Below are 20,341 nucleotides of genomic sequence, written 5' to 3'. Positions count from 1 at the left end.
GCAGGAGAGTCTGCCCGTCACTCACGAAACAGACATTTAAGTGCGTGTCCATCCCCCTGGCAATAAGGGGGGGATCGCGACGCTTTCACAGGCACCCTGTAAAGACGGGCAGGGGAACAGAAATACTTCTAAAACCAGAGTGCACGAGGAGACTCGGCTGTGGCCATCCCAAACCCCAGCCGAAGCCTCCTCTTGCAGCTGAGGAGGTGAGAAGGGGCAGGGCAGGGGCATCTCGATGGGGAGCAGCTTCCACAGTCGGTGGGACCCACTCAGCAGGAGTCTGGGGTGCCGGAGCGCCGGGTGGAGACGCAGGCTCTGCCAAAGCTCCCTCACGTCTCCCCAAAACTGACCCAAAATACCTGTCGTCTGGCACACAGAAGTGTGATTCTAGGAAAGAAGGTCAACATTTGATGGGTAAATTGTAAAAAAACAAGTTTATTTGAAAAAAAAAAAAAACCTCAGCTTCTTACATGATTTCTGATCAACATTTACTAGAACTTGAGAGCCATTAACCTGCTCCACGTACGTTGAGATATTTTCCAGCACTAAAAAATAAAAAATAAATACGTACAAATTCTTTCCTCCCCCTTACGTGTCCTAGATGTGAGTGGTTAGGCATCCACCGCCTTAAGAACTCAGTTGAACAGAAGCAAGTAAAAGAGGTTTCTCTAAGAGATAAAAGAGAAAGCAGAAGGCCTGTCTCAGGGATGTACCATCTCCACCCACCCCACCCGGCCCCTCCGCTCTGCCCAGGGTCAGGCACCCGAAACCCCCGTCTGGGTGGGACCGATCAGCGCAGGGATGCTCCAGATGGAAGCCCGCCCCGCGGGGGGACCGGGGCCGGCACCCAGCCCAGCGCCGCCAGCCGAGCCCCCGCGTCCGCACCCGCTTCACATCACCCAGCGTCAGGCTAGGAGAGGCACCGCCAGGGCAGAGTCGGGGGGCCGGGGGACCCCAGCCCTCCCCACGGAGGGCTCGGCTGCAGGGGCTGGGCACACGGGGGCTGCCACCGCCCCGGAGCAGGCGACACCGCCCAACCCGAACCACAGCCATCCTTCTCCAACCCGAATATCCCGTGAGAGCACAACTACAAAAGAGGGATTTTAAAAGAACTACAGTAGCTAAAGTGTTTTCAAAACATACCTAAAGACCACCTACAGAGCCAGGAGGCACCCAGCACGGGAGCCGAAGACCACCCTGCCCCGTGCCCGGATCTCCCCCTCTGCGGAGGGCCTGCGGTAAGAAGCGTGTGAAGCAGTATTCATCCGGGGCCAGCCCTGAAGCCCATCGTGCTTCAACAAATCCAGTATCCTGCTTTTTATGGCTTTTTAACAACAAAACTCCCCAAAACACACACACACATCCCCCTCAACCCCGAGCAGAATACAGAGCTAAAGCACGGTTTAGAGTTAAGGCTCATCCAAATTCAGCTAGATATGAAGACTGTAAGGCACGTATTAGTACATTCATGTTACTGTTAAAAAGCCAGACTATAAAAAGCCCCCCTGCCCCCCGACACAAGGATACTGCACGTGTAGCCCTGTTACCTTTGTTGAACACAGATGGAAAGACAATTCAGAGCCTGGTTAAAAATGAACACCTGGTTTAAACACTTCTCACGGCTGCCCAGCGCCAGCGGAGCACTGCCCCAGCCACCGCGCCAGGGCAGCGGCGCTTCCCCGACACTCCGGGATTGAGACCGGTCCCTCACATGTGGCTCTCCTCCTCTTTGACACCATCCTCCGCGCTCTTCTGAGGCAAGGGGGCCACATCGTTGTTTGCCTCTTTCTGCTTCTCAGCCTCATCCACGTTGGTCTCCTCCTCCTTCCCTTCGTTCCTCGCCTTCTCCTCCGCCTTCTGCTCCTTTGCCACCAGGCGGTAGTTGATGCCCATCCCAATGAAGAGGTAGATCCCAGAGACGATGAGGATGATCCCGCAGGCCCAGTACGTGTACTTGTAGTCACCATACATGTCGTTCAGCTTCCCTGAGGGACAGAGAGGGGACAGCTTAGCGAGATACCCCCAGAACTGCTCCAGGCTGTGGAGATGTTCCCAAGAGCAGCCCAAGCCCACCACCCTCAGCTTCGCACCTTTATTCCTCCGGCCCCTGCTCCCGCACCCTGTGCCCGAGGCTCAGCCCCCACTTCCTCGGCCATCCCTCAAATGCTCACCCCCCTCACCCCAGCCCCAGCGCGGGGGGACCAGCGGGGCCGGGCAGGACAGGCAGCGCTCCCTGGGCACAGCACACCCTACCTAGCAGAGGGGGTCCCAGAAGCACGGGGCAGCACTCCACGATGGTCACCAGGCCGACAGCACTGGAGAACCGCTGCGCTCCCACCAGGTCCATCAGGGTCTCAAACAGGACTGAGCTCAGCCAGCCAAAGGCAAAGCCAAAGAAGCCGGCATAAATGCAGAAGCCAGCATAGCTGGTGGACATGGGGGCCAAGAGGTGGCACACCCCGTTGTAAATCACAGAGATGGCAAAGAAATACTGGACTCTGGGTCTGATCCACTTGGTGTTTGCCACCAGTCCCATGGAAGGTCTGGCCACCATGTCTACAAAGGCCAGGATGGAGAGCAGGAAGGCTGCAGACTCATTAGCAATCTTCTTGCTCTTCGCATAATTGCTGAGGAAGACCAAGGGAGTGAACAGCCCAAAGAACATGATCACATTGCCCGACAGATAGAGCAGGAAGCCCCTGTGCGTGAACAGGGACAGGTCCAAGAACTTGTTGATCGTCTGGAAAAACGTGCTCTTCTGTTTCTTGGTCTTTCCACCGATGAGGTCTGTGCTGGTGTCTCCGTCATCCTTTTTCACTGCCTTCCCAGCTTCCTGCAGCACCTCCTTAGCAGCCTCTTTCTTCAGCTGATCCGGCTTGGGGCCTATGGGCCGCATCAGGGATCCGGCGACGCAGCAGTTCAGCAAGAGACCACCGAGGATGAGGAAGCTGCCGCGCCAGCCAAATATGCCGAAGAAGAGCTGGTTCACGGGCGCCAGGGTGGAGAGGAACACGGGGCTGCCCGCCATCGCCAGCCCGTTAGCCAGAGGACGCCTCTTGAAGAAGTACTTGCCAATCATGGTTAAGGCTGGGTTCAAGTTAAATGCGAGTCCAAGGCCTGAAGGAGAGGAGAGACGAGGGGCTCAGAGCTCGACCGCCCCCACAAGCCAAAGCACCGGCAGAAGGGCTGGTGAGCGGGAGAGCGGGGTTTCAGTTCTGGGGGTTTCACAGCTCCGTTTCAGCTGTATAAACTTCCCGATTGCACGAGCAGCACTTGGCCCCCGCTGCCGACCTAGGAGGAGGCACCAAGGCAGCAGCAAAGCCACGTGCAGGAATTTGGGAGCCGGAAGGGGAGAACTGCCCCGGCTCGTGACAAACCTTACGTCGACTGGTGGGGCACAACCCTAACCCGGGGCAGGAACAGTGGATGCTCTCTATTCTCAGTACCAAATACTAGTCCCGTGTACAGTCACTAGTACGGTCTCCCCACGTTATGTCACCAGGGCCATCTCTTACTAGAACATGTAACAGGAATCAGGATTTATACAAATTCATCACAGACATTCCCTAATAATTACTGGGTTCAAGTTGCTCCTCTTGCTGCCTCAGGAGAGGCCGTACCTCCGTTGCAGCCCCACCAGGGCACAGCCGTCACTTACCCCCTACAACCCCAACGCAGAAGTAGAGCTCCTCCACCGTGTTGCAGAAAGAGGCTGCAATCAGCCCGCACCCGGAGAGGCAGCCGCCAGCGATCATGATGGGCCGGCTGCCGTATTTGTTCACCAGGATGCTGCTGATGGGACCTAGGAAGTGGAAGGAGATATGCCCAGATGTGAGCTGTCTTTGCACGAGAGACAAGACAGACGCACGCAAGCACACCGGTTTATTGCCACAGGCTTCCAGCGACACTTCGCCCAGCGAGGGAACTGGGGTAAGGGGAAAGGACAGGCGGTTCCGAGACAGCCGGAGGTAAGAGTGACATTTGCTTAGAGCACACGCAGGACCCCAGCCGGAGAAGTGAGCCTCCGGCCAGTGCCGGCACGCTGCGGCTTCTGCTGAGCGCCAGAGGCTGTCTACTGCTGCAGAAACCTGCGACTTCTCTGAGCAAGCTGCTTTCTACGGGCTAAGCCGGGAGCTGCCGGGCACCAGCCGACCCCAGGGACAGGGCGAAGCCACCCGCGCCGCACAGTGCTCTGGGCTGGGGGCTCTGCCCTGCCCACGGCCACCCGCCTGCCCACCGTGGGCTGGGTCTGGGCAGCAAAGCAACTCTACAGCAACTGCCCATCTCCAGCGAGAGGTTTCCGATGGAGACCAGACAAAGCTGTGAAGAAACAGGTTGGATGGGCACAGGCAAAGATCCCCGAGGGCTCGCGGGAGGAGCAGCACCGTGCCGCCCCAGGGAGCCCCGGGGAGAAGGGGTGCTTCTGTTTTCACTGCTAGGAAGAACCCAATTGCTCTGCACACCCACCTTTTAAGTGCTTCATTATCAGGAGCTTTAATCCAAAGCAAACAGTGATTAGATACTGCGAAGCATGCTCTACAGATACTAAAATGTATTTAAATAAACTGAATGAACATCCATTGAATATTAACAGACCTAGTTTTGCCATTAACAGATAGCAAGGTTGTCAACATGTTATTCATGGGTCCTCAGACGCTACTTGACCTTTTTGCCCAGTTTAAACAAAGCCTGGAGAAGGTTACAGAAGCCCTGCTGCCACAGAGGCTGCCCCCAGCCCCGCAGCATCCCGCTCTCCGCAGCTGGTGCCCCTGTGCCAGCCAGAGCAGCCCACGCCAGCGGCTCCGACCTGATGCCACCGGCAGTCGGGAAGGGGCCACGGCCCCGGTCCCGTGAGAGGCGGCAGCAGCACCCGGGGGCTGCCACATCACCCCGAGCCCCACACGCTTCCCCACAGAGCGCTCAGCACTTTGCAAAACCTGTACCTTGAACTCGGCAAACGTGATGTCCCTGGACAGAGTCTAAAGGCAGCAGCAGCCTTTCCTCTGGGAAATGCAGCCCGGAGCGGCAGGCTCCAAGGGCAGCTACCAGGAAGCCGCCTGGCTGGGCAGCACCGTGTATCCTGGTGGCAATTCCCCTCTCTTTTTTTTTTTTAAATTAAAAGAAAAAAAGAATTCACAGCCACTCCTATTTTATAGATTCACACGAAGCATTTCTGACTAAATGTTAGCTATCTATTTTGATTATTCATGTTGCGAAAAAAGTGGAAGTAATGGAACCAGAGTCCTCCCTAATCCTAATGTGGAGCTGAGAAAGGGGCATTTGAGATCACTACATCCACGTACCCTGACGGTGACTGCACGGGGTGGCTGCGTGGGGCTGCAGGACATGCTGCTCCACCACCTCCAGCCCTGCCCGGGACAGGAGCTACCCCAGCTCTGCAAGATACCATCAGCCCAGGACATTTTTCCAGAGCACAAGCTACTTTTTTTTTGCCTCCAAGCAAGCACACGGTTCCTGCAGGAAGGTGCCCTGGTGGACAGGAGAATAGGATGCACTGTGACCGCTCCAGCGCAATTCAGACCCTGCAAAGGGTCCGGGCTCAGGCTGCAGCAGCCCTGGAACGAGCGAGTGGGGCAGCAGCACCTTCCCGTGCTCTGGCAGGGGGGATGCACCCGGGCAGCTCTGGGATACCTGCAGCATCCCTGCCACCGGCTTACAGGCAAGCGGGTCAAGACCAGCAAGCTGCTGGGATTTAACGGCAACAGTTCAAGGGGAGCAGGAGAGGCAGTGTCAGCATGGGACAGGGGGACAGGGCTGGAGGAGGGAGCTCTCACCCCAGCTGCTGGGCAGCTCCAGGCAGAGCCAGCCCCGGGGCACCCAGAGGAACCAGCTCTGAGCTATTAGGAGAGGACGAATGGCCCAGATTGAGTCTCATTAAGGCAGTTACACGGTTTACAAGCTTGTTATAACATCGGAGCAGGGAAATGTGCTGGTCGCTTCGCTAGCTGAGCGAGGACAAAGCAGAGCCTGTTCCCCCAAAGGAAGAGCCTCGTGCTTAGCCGGGCACCGACGTCAGCTCCTTTCGATGCACAAATGCAACGAGGACGCGGGCAGTTTGCCAGCGGTACAAGCTCCCATTTGCCTCTGAAGTGGACACAACAGCAGGCTCCCAATAAGAGTTTCTTTCAGCCGAGCGACCCAGTGCAAAGCTGCATTTGCAGGCAGGTACAAGACACCACGGTTTGGAGACTGGCGAGGCGAGGGCCGTGAGTGCATCGTCCCGCAGGGAGCACTCTGCCTGCTCCTCACCAGTTAGACAAGCATAAAGCACACAGCTTGGGGATTAAAAGACTCCCAGAAACAGTTTCTGAAGGACGGGGGAGGGGAGCTGCTTCAGATTAAGTAGTTTTGCTTTCTTCTGCTCGTGTCTTTACTTTCAGTACACATTGCCACCCTCAAACAGCACAAGCTGCCTACAGAGGAAGAACAGACAGCACCAGGTTTCAGTGCACTCCAGAGCACGGCTGAGCCATTGGACCTGACCAGAAACTGGGGACAGATCCCTAGATAACAGCCACTGTTTGCTGGATTAAAAAAGTGAAATAAGAAAATCGATGTCTTATCTAAAAGAAAGAGACGCTGTGAGCGGGGCTTGAACGCGTGGCACAGCGGCTCCCCTGGCCTTCAGGCAGGCGCTGGAAGCAGACAGCGTCCGCAGCACACTGTAACAAGGACAAGGGCAGAATTACACAAGTTGTAATTCCCCGGAAAGATTTTACTTACAGCTTTGCAGAGGAGGACAGATTAACCTGGTTTTTGCATTCTGGGCATTAAATAGAACTTTGAGCAACCTCCTTCAAGCAAACTCGCTAAGGGGAAGTTTTGCTCTCATGTAAGGAGAGCATTTCAACTTTTAGCAAAGTTTTGGTTGTCGTCACTATAGCAAGGTACAAATCAGACCCAGCAGGAGAGCCACATCCTGTACTGCAATGCGCGGGCGTGTGTACTGCTGCCTCCAGTCCGCTTACCTCCTGCATACATAACAGCCAGCATGATGGAGGAGATCCATGAGACTTTGCTGCTGGACGCATTGAAGATGACCTCAATCTCTTTGAAGAACACGGTGATGGATTTGGGGAAGGCATAGGAAAACCCAATGGAGATGAAGGCTCCGATGACCACGGCCCATCCCCATCCTCCTTCAGGAGGAGTGTATCCCACAGGGCCTCCGATGGCCGGTGGCATCTTGAACCAAGTTGGCGATGACTCAGCTGGGGTTCAAAGATCTGCGAAAGACAAAGTATCACATCAGCTGAAAGCAGATGGCTGCATCCCTGCTCCCTGGCACGCAACGGCACGGATCGAGCCCTGCTCACAGGGCTGGCACAGCACCAGTGCCCCGGACCACCTCCAGGAGAGCTGATCCGAGAGGCAAGCACTCGGGGCTCGCCAGCACGCTGGCGTCCCAAAACACATGCTCAGATTGTGGCTGGCCTTTAAGAGCCCTGGCCAGCAGGTATTTATAAGCAACAAATTAAGACATGATACCCTGTCCTAAGCTGAAAAAGGCAGGCGATGTCCTTGCCAGCAGCAGCCGGGGCACAGCAGCGAAGCGGGCAGGGCTACGGGCAGCACCGGGCCGGACCTGCGAGGGTTGAGCAGGCAGCGGCTGGTCTGGTGGGGCCTCGCCTGCCTGGGGCAGAGCCCCTGCAGCTTCTCCAGGAGTGCGATCCCAGCACCGCCCCGACACACCGCGAAACCCCGGGAAGCCCCAGGCCACCCAGAGCAGGAGCCGCACACCCAGGTTATTAAATGCAGACACACCGGGGGAAATAAGTCCACACGCACAAGCCAGGACGCCTCCATTTCTGCAAAGAAAGAGCGGGCAGGCGGTGTCACAGCACACCCGCCAGCCGGCCGGCCCTCAAGGTCACAGGCTGCAGCTAAACTTAGCCCGAGCGGTGACCGGGGAAGGCTCCCACACGCTGCCAGCCCTGCCCGGGAGGGGAGGTGGGTCTGCCCCGAGCAGCCCCAGCCCCGGCAGAGCCCCCCAGCCCAGCTGTGGCCAACCCCTCCTCCCCTACTGAAAAGGCTATGGCGGGTTTCACAAAAACACCCAAGTGTAAAAACAATTCACCTTAGAAGCTCAAAACCAGAAGGGATGAATGAGAAAACAAAATAAATGGGGAAATGTCATCCAGGCTTGCTGAAGTGTGGAACCCTCTTAGAGAGGCCGATTCTGAGCGATGTGGGGTCAGGCTGCTCCTGCCTTCCCTGTGCTGCAGCTGCTGCACAGCTGGATCCACCCTGGAGCTATGGTTACTCCAAAAATAAGGCTGCTTCAGGCAGCAGAAAGCAGCACAAGCCATCCCAGGGAGGAAACAACCAGAGCAGCTGCTCACAAATGCGGTTTAAAATATGCAAAGCAACAGGCATCGCTACAGTCCCCAGAACCCCTGTGTGCCCCTGCAGATTTAGAAGACACTTTCTGATGCCCCATGGCCCTCCCCAGCCTTGCAGCCAGAGACACCCCCCCCCCCCCCCCATTAAGGACATTGGGCTCCTTCGCCAGAGCCCATCCCTCGCTCTGCAGTTCTCTGCTCTGCTGCTCAGGTTTCCACCTGAGGAAAAAGCCGCCTTCGAGCAGGAGAGCTTTCTCCAGAGCTCCCCCGGGTCACGCCAGGCACAGCAACAACTTCAAAGCAGCGTGCTGGCTCAGAGAGGTGCAACCTCCTATTTACAGCACGCATCCGTTCAGGCTCACAGCAATGACCATCTCATCCACTGCTGCCGACGTGCCAGCACCTACTCGGCACGTCCCCTCGTGCCCTCAGCACACCACGCAGCACTGTGGCCACCAGCCCTGTTTTCGCTCGCTCCGTGTCGCTTCGGTGCGCGTCCGAGGCCGGGATCCGGGCGGCCCAGCTGAAGGGCGGCGAGCGGCCCCGAGCTGTGGGGAGCCCCTGCTCCCACCTGGCACCGCAGCACAGGCGGCCAAGTTACCCGATACGGCAGTGGGTTCGCCAGAGCCACCCGACACCCGGACGCGCTCAGGCGATGCCTCGGACCCACACGGGGCGAGAGGAAGCAGAGCATGGGAGGCCGGTTTCTGTAAGCCGCTAAGACTGGTTTAGCCCAACCCAGACACCAATTTTTTCGTTGGCAGGGTATTTTCCTGCGTCCCAGCCAGCGTGACACATGACCATCACGAGCAGATCCGAGCCACCCCGCCACTCCAACAAAGGAATCATTTACAAGACGCTGCCCCGGGCACGTCCGCGGCTGAACTATGCCGCGGAGCCAATTTCCTCTCTCGGACCCCTGGGGACCGCAGCCGCGCTGAGCAGCCCGTTCGACACCGGGCCGAGCCCACACCGGCAGGGTCCGGCTGCAGGCAGGCCCCCGCGGCAGAGCCCAGGGCCAGCACGCACCCACGGGCACCGGCAGTGGGGGAGGAAAGTGCCAGGCTCTGTAGGGGCTCACCATACCTTTGGCCTCTCGGTATGGGGAGCAGCCCAGCCGCCCATCACGCTCTTTCTGAAGAGCTTGTACGAATGCTGGGTTTTGCTTAACATCACTTCCCCACACAGGCTGCACACCAGAGTTTCCAGCCACCTCTTGCTTTGAGTCATACTGAGCTTTCACAGCATTCAGTGAACTTTAAAGCATCATCTAACTACACTGATTTGTCTGCAACATTTTTAGAAGATGAGACTACCAGGTGTTGGCAATAAAAACTACCAGCAAGGAACACAATCTAATTAGTTAGCACTAATTAAAACTACTGGCAATGAGAGCTATCCAAAGCAAAAGCTGGGGGGTGCTGATGAGGTGTTGGGGATTTTTCCCTTTTGCTCCTGAGACACACACACACAGGTTTAATTCTTCCAGCACTCCTGAGAAGCTCGACTGCACCGAAATTACTGCGGCTTGGTTCATCTATTTGTTCTTTCCCTGCGAGCAGGATTCCTCCTCCTGCGGGTGCTCAGGTAGCATCTCTCTATAAAATAAAAGACTTTTGGCGGGTTAGACATGACCTCTCTTGCATTGCTGAGGCACAGTGAAAAACCTTGAACTGAACAAGGTTTGAGACCATGAAGCAAGATTCCCAAAGCCTGACGCCAGAGGGTTTACGTGTTGAGTTCTGCATGCCACAACATTTTTCCCCTGACTCATTGAAAACCCTTATTAAGAAAGACCAGTTTTAGAAAGCCCTTCCTTCAACTGCATTAAGGCTTCTTGCTGATTTCCTCCTTGCCCCCACACAGAAGTAGTTTCAAACGAGAGAGGAAAAAAAGAAGCACATGTAAGGCAGCCAGTTCCATTGGAAAGCTTCCCTCCCCTTTGCAAAAAGGAAAAAAAAACACCCAGAACATGGTTATGACATTTACAGCTCTGTTTTGGAAGAGCTGCAACATGTAAGACACGTTTGGAAATCAAATTCACAGCTGCCAGGCAGCCAGCTACAGTTTGCCCTATTAGGAAATAAAATAACCATATTTGCAGTAATTAAGACTGATGAGACCAAGTAATGACTTCAAGTATCACATCTGCTCCCCGTAAAGGTCTTGACTAATCCACAGGAATGGGTAGCCTACAGCAACTCTCCTCTGCACAGCAATGGCGAGAGCATGAATTGAGGCTACTGAGGCAAGGAAGACTGTATCTTCTCGAAACAGATCCCGCAGGAGACTAAAACCCTTTCTATCTCCTAGGGCCTACACACAAGCACTGTTATCCCTTCTCCGGAGGGGCCTGGAACAGGAAGATTTCAAGACTTTTAGTTACATAATGCGGCAAATTGCTGCGCTTTTAAAAGCCCCGGATTGGCAGGACTCCAGAGCGGAGAGACAGAGGCTCACATTTATAAAGCACTGCAATGCCACAAAATATTTCTGGGGCAAACCCTTTATGAAAGTGTCCTCGCACCACTCCTTTTCGGGGTCAGAGGAAGAGGGACATCCCCCACCCACGCACCTCGGCCTCCCCTCGCACAACCCTCCAGCTCAAGGCTGTCCTACTCCGGGCGTACGCTCACCTGGCATTTGCTGCTGTGTGAGCTTGCAAAACCCTTCCCACGGAGCAGGGCACCGGGAGCGGCTGGCAGAGCTGAGGCTGGAGAAGGGCAGGCTTCCCCACCCGGCTGCAGGGCGGGCGGCGGAGCCCCAGCTTCTGCTCCCACAGCCCATCACCGCCCCGGAGCCCGCGCAAGCCGGCAGGGCTGCCCTGTGCTGCTGCAGGCAGAGGCTCACCCGGCACCTTGGCACGCTCCTCGGCAGGCGTGAAGTCCATGGTGGCTCGTCCCAGCACTGCTGCAGGCGGGCTGCCTCCGCTCCCGGCCATCTGCTCCTCCTGTGCTCTCCTGGCTCCAGAGAGGGACGTGGCAATGCCTGGAGCGGGATCTCAGCGGCAACAAGATCCCCAGGGACGTCCCTGCTGTACGACAGCCGTTTGGGCTCCTCATGCCTTTGTCAGCTGGACCCAGCCTTTGGCCAGCGAACGCCGACACCGAAATGCCCAGGCCAGGCAGGACGGGCACAAAGCTGCCCCTTGCCGGCAGCACCAGACCCTGCTCCCCGAGGGGGCTCCCACCTCGAGCCCCCGGCAGAGGGGAGGGACACAGAGGGGGATGCTGCTCCCAGGCGCCTGGCGAGCACCCATTCCCACCAGCCCCATCCCGAAGCATTATCCGAACGAGAGCCTGAAACACATCTACCCCTCCCCACCTCAGCCCCCCAAACTCAGCGCACAACGATGGGCTCTTTCAGTGCTCAGCACGCAGTGGGATAGCACAGGGCCATAAAGACCCCCTGGGGCATTCGTCCACGTGGGGAGCCAGCAGACCCCGGCATCCCTTCTGGTCCCCGAAACTAAACCGAGATCTCGTACTTACTGCTGGGGAAATGGAGGTGCTGGCAATCGCGCTGTTTACAACCAATAACGCTTTATAGCTTCAAATTTGGCCTTTTGCTAGCCAGAAGCGAGATGAGGCAATAGATTGTTATGAGCTAATGAGACACCACTTTCACCAGTTTTAAGCGGGTTTATAGCATTAAGTGTGGAGCTGTAATGCCAGCAAGCGCCCACAGCCGGGGTTTAACCTGGCAGCACCCAGCCTACGTGACTCCCCAGCGCCAGCAAGGGCTCTGCACCAAGACAATACTCAATTGAGGCCCTGCTCAGCCGCAGCGTTTGCTCGCGGGGTGAGGCGAGGTCAGCAGCACGGGCAGGGTTTGCTCAAGGCCGGCAGCCCGCATGGGCGAGCTCAAGGTTTTTGCCAGAAGTGGCCCGGCCCGCTCAGCACCTCTCCCCACCGGGGACGGCCAGCGCACCCTCAGACGTGCCCCGGTCTGCCAGCCCGGTGAGCTAACCCGGGCACGCAGACAGGCAGACGCCACGGGGCACGGCGGCCGCGCTGGCAGAGGCGGCATCGGCAGCTGCCCTCCTCCAGCTCCCAGCTGCACCCCGCCGCCGGCACGAGCCCCAGCCTGCAGAGGCGCGGAGCAGCCCACTCACCCTGCCGGCGGCCGGCGCTCCCCGGGAAGGGCCAGAGGCCTTCCCTGGACACCCGCCACGGGTCCCTCCGGCAGACAGAGCCCCCCAGCCACCCAAGGACAGCTCCCAGCACAGCAGCCGCGGTGCACGGGCCGTGAAAGGCTGCGAGCTGCCTTGTGAAGTGGGACATGGGGATGGTTTGTCGGGAGCTTTAGGGAGGAACAACCAACCAAACAGAAAGACGGGCAGCTATTTCTGCCTACCAGACAGATACCAGACGAGCTCCCATCCCGGGCTGCCGTGCCCGGTTATTAGCACCAGTGATGCTCAGCCTGTCTGAGCAAGGACCGAGCATCTTACTGGTATGAGAAAGTGTGAAGTCAAGCTTAAGCAAGCTATCAACAAGACCAAGGCAGAAAGCCTGGCTTATTTCTATATCAGAGCCCCGCTGTGGCCAAGGCTCTCCCAGAGCCCTCTGACCCAAAACCCTGAGAGTGGACCCAGAGGGGTTTGCAGTCAGGTTACAAGAACATTACGTGAAACAGCTCTTCTGGGCATCCTCTGGGCTCACGTTGGCTTCAACCCCAGGCACAGCGCCCAGAGCCTCCTCTCTAACCAGCCCCACGAGAGGATGGCTCACCCCCGGGCAGCAGGGGCTGGCGGCTGCCCACCCTGCGCTCGCAGCTGCCCACCCTGCGCTCGCAGCTGCCCACCCTGCGCTCGCGGCCTGTCTCGCTGCCGACTCAGCTCTGCCGGTGCTTTACCCCAGGGAGCTGCAGGGCTGTGGAAAGGCTTAGCTTTGCTGGGGAGTGTCACAGGCAGGTTTGAAGGGACTCACCCAAAAGGCACAAGCTTAAGAAGTGCAGCCCTTACAGTACAAGGTACTGTCCCTCCAGCTCAGAGGTACTGGGGACGGAGCAAAGGCACTGCTGGTGATGCAGCCCCAGACTCCGCTCACGCCCCTGTCCCTAGGGGAAGGGCTTCCCGCAGCACCGGCTGTCAGCCCCCCCCAGCCAGCCGAGCCCCCCAGTCTCAGGAGGGGACAGGGGGCTCTCGGCCCCTGTGCAGGGTTTCACAGTCCCACCCCAAGCACAAGCTGTGCTCTGCCAGGGAGCAGAGCCGATCCTTCCTGTACCAGCAGTGCTCGGGAACACTCCCGGAACACCCCGTGCCCGCCAGGAAATCCTCAGAATGAGAAAAATGTGGTACCAAATAGCATCAGCATTCTTTCATCACACACCCACACCGCCAGCCAGGGACGCGGCCACTCCAGGTCCAAGTTTCACGGCAGAGCATAGTAGCGGGAGGCTGCAAAACCCCAGAAAGTCACAGCCATCCCAGTCAAAACATTACTGCCGCTCTCTTCCCCAAGAGCAAGAGTCTGAGCTGCCTTTGCTTTGCACCACTGTACTACCACTTCATTAAAGCCCTCAAACCAGGGCCAAGGCAGTACAGGGATGGAGATGGGAGACCCTCACCCGACAACCCAGCAGCACTCAGGTGACTGCTGTTTCAGAAATTCTGAATTTTCTTTCACATGAATTTTCTTTGGCTACAGTACAACTACACTGCGGCGGTTTTAAGGGCACATTTGAAAGTGAGTCATACAGACACCACTGGTGAGAGGCTCCCACTTTCTTAAAGTCGCTGTTATAGGCTGATTCCACAGAAGGAAATAGGAAAAGCCATAAAAGTGCAACAATGAGATTAGCACTAGAGTGCTTAATGGCATGCAACTCAGCTCCCTTAGCCTACGTGCAGCTTCTCAACTCTTCGTAAAGGATATATAAAATAACAGCATGCAAGTCACTGGGTATTTTCCACCTTAGCTGCCAGATAAATCAGGCCAGTTGCGTGAGATACGAGCCAACAGAAAGCACATGCAACCATTCGCACCTTTTTCAGGAACCACCTCCTGGAAGGGGAGGATGCTTCTCACCTTCCGCAGGGCCAGGACCGGGCACAGTCACCCCTGTGACTTTGGGGCAGGGAGGTTTGTGGTACAGTAGCAAAACACTCGTTTGTAATTAAGAGATCCATCACCCTGTGATGAATCCAAGATTGGGAAAGCCCCTTCTCACAAAGCCACCGAACAGGAGCTCTGGGGGTTTCTCTACGCCTGGAGCCCGAGTCCACCCCCCCCCCCCCCCAGCACACCCCAGCTAGCCCGTGCACTGGCCCATTTCTCAGCCCTGCTCCTTTCCTTCTAGACACAGCCAAAAAAACCTCAGAGCAAAGACACCCAGGAGAATCAGCCAGCACTAAATTACCTCACTTAGCATGAAAATAGGATGCTTGTGCACCACAAAAAGGCTTAAGGCTCACAGAAAACCAGCATCATTAGATTTCAGGTTTCTTGTGATGCAACTAAAAAAAACCCATCTTTTTTCCTCAGAAGAAACTTAAAGCCCAAGAACATCCGTAACCCTCGTGCAAAATGCCTGACCTCACCGGGCGGGATGGGAGCCCCGCAGAAGGGGCTGTGCCGCACTAGGACTTGCTGTCACAGGGAAGGACAAAAATCCCACCTCTCCCACTGCAGCTACAGGTTATCCACCATTTCCTCGTGATCCTCCAGTTCACGCTCATGCCCCTTCCTCAGGTCAACTTCCAATCCTGCAAGCATTGCTCGCCCTTTGTGATGCATCCGCACATCTATCGCCCGCAGGACCCCGGCCCGAGCCGGGATGCCCACCCTGGGTGAAGCACCTCAGCAGCTCGTCTGCTGGGGTCCCCTCGCCCTCCACAGGAGCCCAGCTGCCACCCGGCCCCGCTTGGCTCCCCGAGCATCTCATCCTGGTGCCAGCCAAGACCTGCCACAGGCCACCGGGCTTTGCACAGAGCGGTCCCCGGGACCCCAGGCCACAGCGAGCTCCCGCTGCGCCCAGCCGCAGGGAAGCGCTTTGCAGGAGCCATCAGCTCCAGGAGCGCTTCAACAGTCCCTCGCTGCCGAGAGTGAGAGCGCACCGGCTGCCAGCAAGCTCCAACTCCAGCTTCCCGCTGCCCATCGCCGCAAGACCTCACCGGCTGTGCCACAGCCTGCCTCCGCACCCGAGGGCGGCTGTACACCTCGGCACCGTGCACCAGCGTCCTCGGGGCGCGCAGCCTCCTCCCTGAGCAATGCAAAAACACGCGTTAAAAGGTGCCCCTCCTGGGCCTCGAGTACGGTCCTACAGGCTCCTCCAGCGCGGCCTCCTCGCTGCAAACGCCGACCCCAGCAGCAGACCACGACGCTGGAAGGACTTCGGCGGCTCGCCCGCCCAAGGGGCCTCAAGCGCCCGACGGGCAGCTCCGGAGCGCCCGCAGGAGGAAAGGCCCGAGGGCCAGCGCGAGCATCCGAGCGGGGAGCGGCATCTCGGTGCTGTCCCCGGGCAGCCGCAGCGGGCTCCGGCAGCGCCGCACACGAGCCCTGCCCGGCGGGGAACGGGAGAGCCCCCTCCCACCCCCGGTATCGCGGACCCACCCTCGCTCGCAGGACGCGCTTCCCACGCGGCTCCCGGGGACCTCGGCCGGAGCAGCCTCCCCGGAGCTCCCCTTCTCTTATCGGGTGCCAGAGCCTCGCTGTAATCGCCTCCGCTCCGCACCCCACCGCTATCGGGCACCCGCAAGGCGGTGCGGATGGACCCCCCCCCCCCGCGCAGCCCCTAAAAACAAGCCCGCCGCGCCTCCGGCGGACGGAGCGGTCGGGAGCGGCCGGGCCAGCCGCGTCCCGTCCCCGCCGGCCCAGCGGGTCCCCTGCGGCCGCGCCGGGGACAAGCCCCGCCGGGCAGCGGCCACGGCGGAGGGGACGAGGCGCCCAGCGGGGCGCGGCACCCCGCAGCCCACGGAGCCCGCGCCCCGCCCCGGCCCTGAAGCCAGCCGGGACCCCCGAGGCCGCAGCCGCCCCCCGCCCTCCCGCTGCCCCCAGCCGAGCGCCCCCCAGAGCCCGCGCCCCGCCGGCTCCGCCGCGGGAGGTCACCGGGACAAGGGCGCGGGGCGGGCGGCGCTGCCCGCGGCGGGACCCGGCCCCGGGGCGCTGCTGCCGGCGGCCCGGGCGGGCGGGGGGAGGGCTGAGCGCCCAGCGACTCCGCACGCAAACGGGGCCGCCCCGGGCAGGGCGCGCGTGGGACCCTCACCCACGCGGCCGCCTCAGAGCGGTAACAGACCGCGGGACCCCGCGCACCCCCGGGCTGGGCGCTCCCGGCCCGGCCAGACCCGCCGCCCGCCTCGCCGGCGGGGAACTCCGCGGCCCGCCGAGCCCGGCGGCTGCGCCCACGCGCGACCGGCCGCAGGTGCGGAGCCGAGACCCGCCGCCAGCGCGGCCCCGCCGCGGCCCCACGTGCCCGGGACCCCAGTGCCGGGCCGGGAGCGGCGGCCCCGGGCTGCGCGGAGCCGCGGGGCGCCGGAGCACGTGGAGCCCCGGGAGCCGGGCTCGCGGCCCGGGCACCCGACCCCGCGCCGGCCCCGTCCCGTCCCGTCCCGCCGCCCGCCACGTGGGCCGCCGCCGCCGCGGCGCCGGGCCCTACCTGCGCGTGCCGCCGCCGGCCGAGTGCCGCCGCCCCCGCCCCCGCCGCTATAAGGGCGGAGGGGCCGCGCCGCGCCGCGGGGGGCGGAGAGCGGGCCGGGCCGCCGCCGAGCGCCGCCCCCCGCCGCGCCACGTGCGCGCCGCCCCGCCCCGCCACGGCAGCCCACGCGGGCCCCGCCACGGGCCCCCCCCCCCCGGCCCCCGCGGTGGGCGGCCGAGCGCGGCTGAGCCGTGCGCCCCGGCACGTACCGCCCCGCCGCGCACCGCCCCGCCGCGCCGCGCCGCGCCCGCGGGGGGAGAACGCGGCGGCGGGCGGGAGCGCAGCCCGCCCCGGCGGCCGCCGCCGCCCCAGCCGCTCCGGTCCCCGCGGGCCCCGCTCCCCGCGGGTCCTGCGCGTGTCCGCGGGCCCTGGGTGGCGGCGGGAGCGGGGTTTCGGGCCGGTTGCGCCGGCAGCGGGCGGGAGGCCGGGCCGGATGCACCCGGGGCTTCGCCCGGCGCAGCATCGGCTTGGGGACTTTCCTTAACGCGTCCCGCAAGAGCGACTCTGTGCGGGTGTTCCACCCGCGGGTGGCCGGGGCGGAGGAGGAGGGTGTCCCCCCTGCGCCCTGCCCTCCAGCTCGGCCGGGGTCACCTCCTCACGCTGCGGGCCCTGCCGCGTCCCTGCTCTGGCGGGGTCCTCGCCCCGCCGCGGGTCTGGGCGGAGGACGCTGCCAAGGGTCTTTATTAAAAACCATCAGCTCTTCGGTCGCCTGACTACGGGGCTTTACGTACTCACCACAAAATCTCTGACTGTTGCTGCCTGGGCTGGCAGTCCGCTTGTCCACGAAGGCAGTGATGCGCGCTGCCGGTGGGGGCTGCTCCGGGTGCATCTGCGGTGATTTCGGAGGGAGCCAGCCCCGTGCAGCCCCTGCTACAGACGGCTACTGCTCGGTGCCCCGAGCAGCCGGGCACCGAGGGCTGGGGACGAGCTGGATGCCGTCAGCATTCCCCTCGTGATTTAGGTTTGCAGGAGGAAACGGGCCCGGGCTCGGCGTGCCCAACGCCTCGGTGTGCGGAAGAGGCCCTTGCTGAACGCGTGTCTGCATCCCAAGCACAGCTCCTCACCGCATCCCAAGCACAGCTCCTCACCCTCTGGATGCAAAACTGCCTGTGGCACCGATGCATCTCATACCCTTCATTCCCCACGTGTGCCAAACTGCACAAAAGGACGTTTACCTGTGAAGGCTTTTCTTGAGCTGCTCTCTCCGGGAGCCTAATGACGCTAATTGTCTTCTGGGTTGCATGTCAAACGCTCTAATTTGTTTTAGAGCCGAAAGAAGTGTGGTGTAGTTGAACTCAGAGCCAAGAGAGGGAAGGAAGGGAGAAAGCAGTGACACTGCAGACGGAGCCCCGAGCAGCTGCAGAGGAGGTGCGAGCCCTTTCATACCAAAGGAAACCACCGCTCCTCGCCGCCGCAGCGAGCGTGTTCATGGGTGTGCTCTGTGCATGTCGAGGCACTTAACGGGCCAGGTGCACTCGATGAAAGACAACCAGGGACTACAACAAACTCAGTCACCCACTTCTGAGGCAAGACACTGTAAACCAAAGAGCGAGTGGGTGGGAGGTTTTCTTGATATGTCTACTTCTGTGTGACGTAGCAGGGAGAGGTCTGCACTCTATTTTGCTTAGACGACAAGATGAATAATACTTTAAAAGGGCAATTTTGGACCAAACTCAAAACTGCCACTTAGCTTTGCCGTGCTTTAGCATCCTAACCAGGATCAAGTGCTCTGCGCTGCCTGGGCCGAGTGCTGCCCGCTGTAGGCGGGCAGTGCTGCGGGGGGGATCCCAGCCTGGACACGGGCTTCCCGTTTCCTTTGAGGAGACCCAGCGCTGCTGGGACGAATGAAGCCGTACAACAGCCGGAGAGCGTGTCCTTTCTCTGGCACTGCTGCACGATACCCCGAGCATGGCCGTGTTTCAGAGAAATGCAGAAAACGAGAGGCCAGGGATGGCAGAGCTCAGGTGAGCAGCGGGCTGCCGGAGCAGCGATGGACTGGAATGGCAGGCGAGAAGCCGTAGGACAGCATTGCTGCTGCTGCTGCTGTTTCTGCATCTTGCAGAAGGTGGAAAGGAGTCCTTCCTGTTCTGTGCTGCTGCATTTTTGTCTCTTTTAAAAGACGGATTTAATATTAATCCCATTAGGAATTTTTTCCTTGTGAGGAAAACAGGATATTGTTTCAGGATATTGGGCAACAAAGCTGTCCTTGAAAAGCAACTCTAAGCAGCCTTGCAGTCTTGCTACTGGCTGCATTTGTTGTGGACGCTAATCGAGTTTAAAGTCTTCCAGAGTGTGCGAGAGGCCATGGCACAGCAATTCAAGTTCAGGTTTTCTGTGTTCCGTTGTAAACACTAACGACCTGTAGTAATCTTAAAATATAATCACTAGCTCTGGTTTGTCTTGGAATTAATGTCTCTAGCAGGTATGAAAGTCTAGCCCTCTCATCTGTCATGAATACGCATGTCCTGCTCGATAAGAGAGGTAACAACATGAGTCCAAATCCAGGAATTACTGGAAATCTCTTGGGAAAGTCTGTTCTTTTGAGATATCCATCCTAGTTTCCTGACTAGGCTTTGGAAAAAGGTTTTCTGAACTTTTGGATTCACATTTCACTTTAACTGAGCTTCCAGGCTTTGAGTTTACACATCATAGCAACCCCATGACAATGGATGGGGAAGAGAAGGCATCAGAGCGCTGTCCTCAGAGAACACGCAGGTTCTGCCTCCGTCAGATGATGAAGGCACGACATTGTTCAGGGGTGTGTTGGTGTAACGGCCTCTGTCATTGTTCAGAGAATAATTTGTGTTAGGAAGAAAGCGTTTGCTGATAAGATGTTCAAAATGGCCACTAATACGCCATAGAGAACCTTTGCAGTTGTGGTCGTCTTTGCGCTCATTCAGGTCAACACTTCTTCTCGCCCATTTGGGCTCCTTTCGCTGCTCTCTCCTCCGCCTGCCGTCAGGCTCACATGCGCGTCCCCCCGGGAACGCAGACCATCCCTTAGCAAGGTCGTGGCTCCACAAAGTGGTCCCAAGTCCCCTGGGTGCAGATGCTAGTGACCGCGTCAGAGAGACTTGCGTCTGCCAGCGTGCTGGCGTAACCAGGAGTTGAGGTTTTTCTTACACTCATTCAGCACACTAATTGCATCCCGTACGTGTTACCCAATGGTAGCAGAGCTAATTCCTTATCAAAATCAGTTACAGGGCACGGTGTGGCCAGTGAGACCAATACAGTGATCTGGGGCATGAGACGATGTGTGGCCAGCAGAAAGAGGATGGTCTCACGTCGTCTCTCCCAGGAGCCCTGACCGAAGGGTGACTGCCACCTCCACGTGAGCCCCA

General features: G+C 59.2%; 1 protein-coding gene across 1 annotated transcript; it reads right to left on the bottom strand.

The window, feature by feature from the left end:
• Window positions 1–424: 424 nt before the first annotated feature.
• Window positions 425–17,097, bottom strand: SLC16A1 (solute carrier family 16 member 1). The gene is made up of 5 exons (XM_072844742.1): window positions 16,962–17,097; window positions 6,990–7,247; window positions 3,659–3,802; window positions 2,254–3,117; window positions 425–1,985 (listed from the first exon to the last, which is right to left on the bottom strand). Exons 2-5 carry the CDS (start codon window positions 7,204–7,206, stop codon window positions 1,708–1,710), a joined length of 1,503 nt encoding a protein of 500 aa, XP_072700843.1. The 5' UTR covers window positions 7,207–7,247; window positions 16,962–17,097; the 3' UTR covers window positions 425–1,707.
• Window positions 17,098–20,341: the final 3,244 nt, after the last annotated feature.

Source organism: Ciconia boyciana, chromosome 23 (genome assembly GCF_034638445.1).
Source record: "Ciconia boyciana chromosome 23, ASM3463844v1, whole genome shotgun sequence".
In the NCBI taxonomy this organism is placed as follows: Eukaryota; Metazoa; Chordata; class Aves; order Ciconiiformes; family Ciconiidae; genus Ciconia; species Ciconia boyciana.
Note: the sequence above shows the minus strand (reverse complement) of the source record. Positions and strands in the feature narration are given on the sequence as shown.

Excerpts from the sequence above, each read along its gene's own strand:
- SLC16A1 (XM_072844742.1), bottom strand. The coding sequence starts at position 7,206 with ATGCCACCGGCCATCGGAGGCCCTGTGGGATACACTCCTCCTGAAGGA. Across the intron at positions 3,803-6,989 it reads GGCTGTTATGTATGCAGGAG|GTCCCATCAGCAGCATCCTG; the intron begins GTAAGCGGACTG and ends TCCACTTCCTAG. Across the intron at positions 1,986-2,253 it reads TCTGGGACCCCCTCTGCTAG|GGAAGCTGAACGACATGTAT; the intron begins GTAGGGTGTGCT and ends TCTGTCCCTCAG.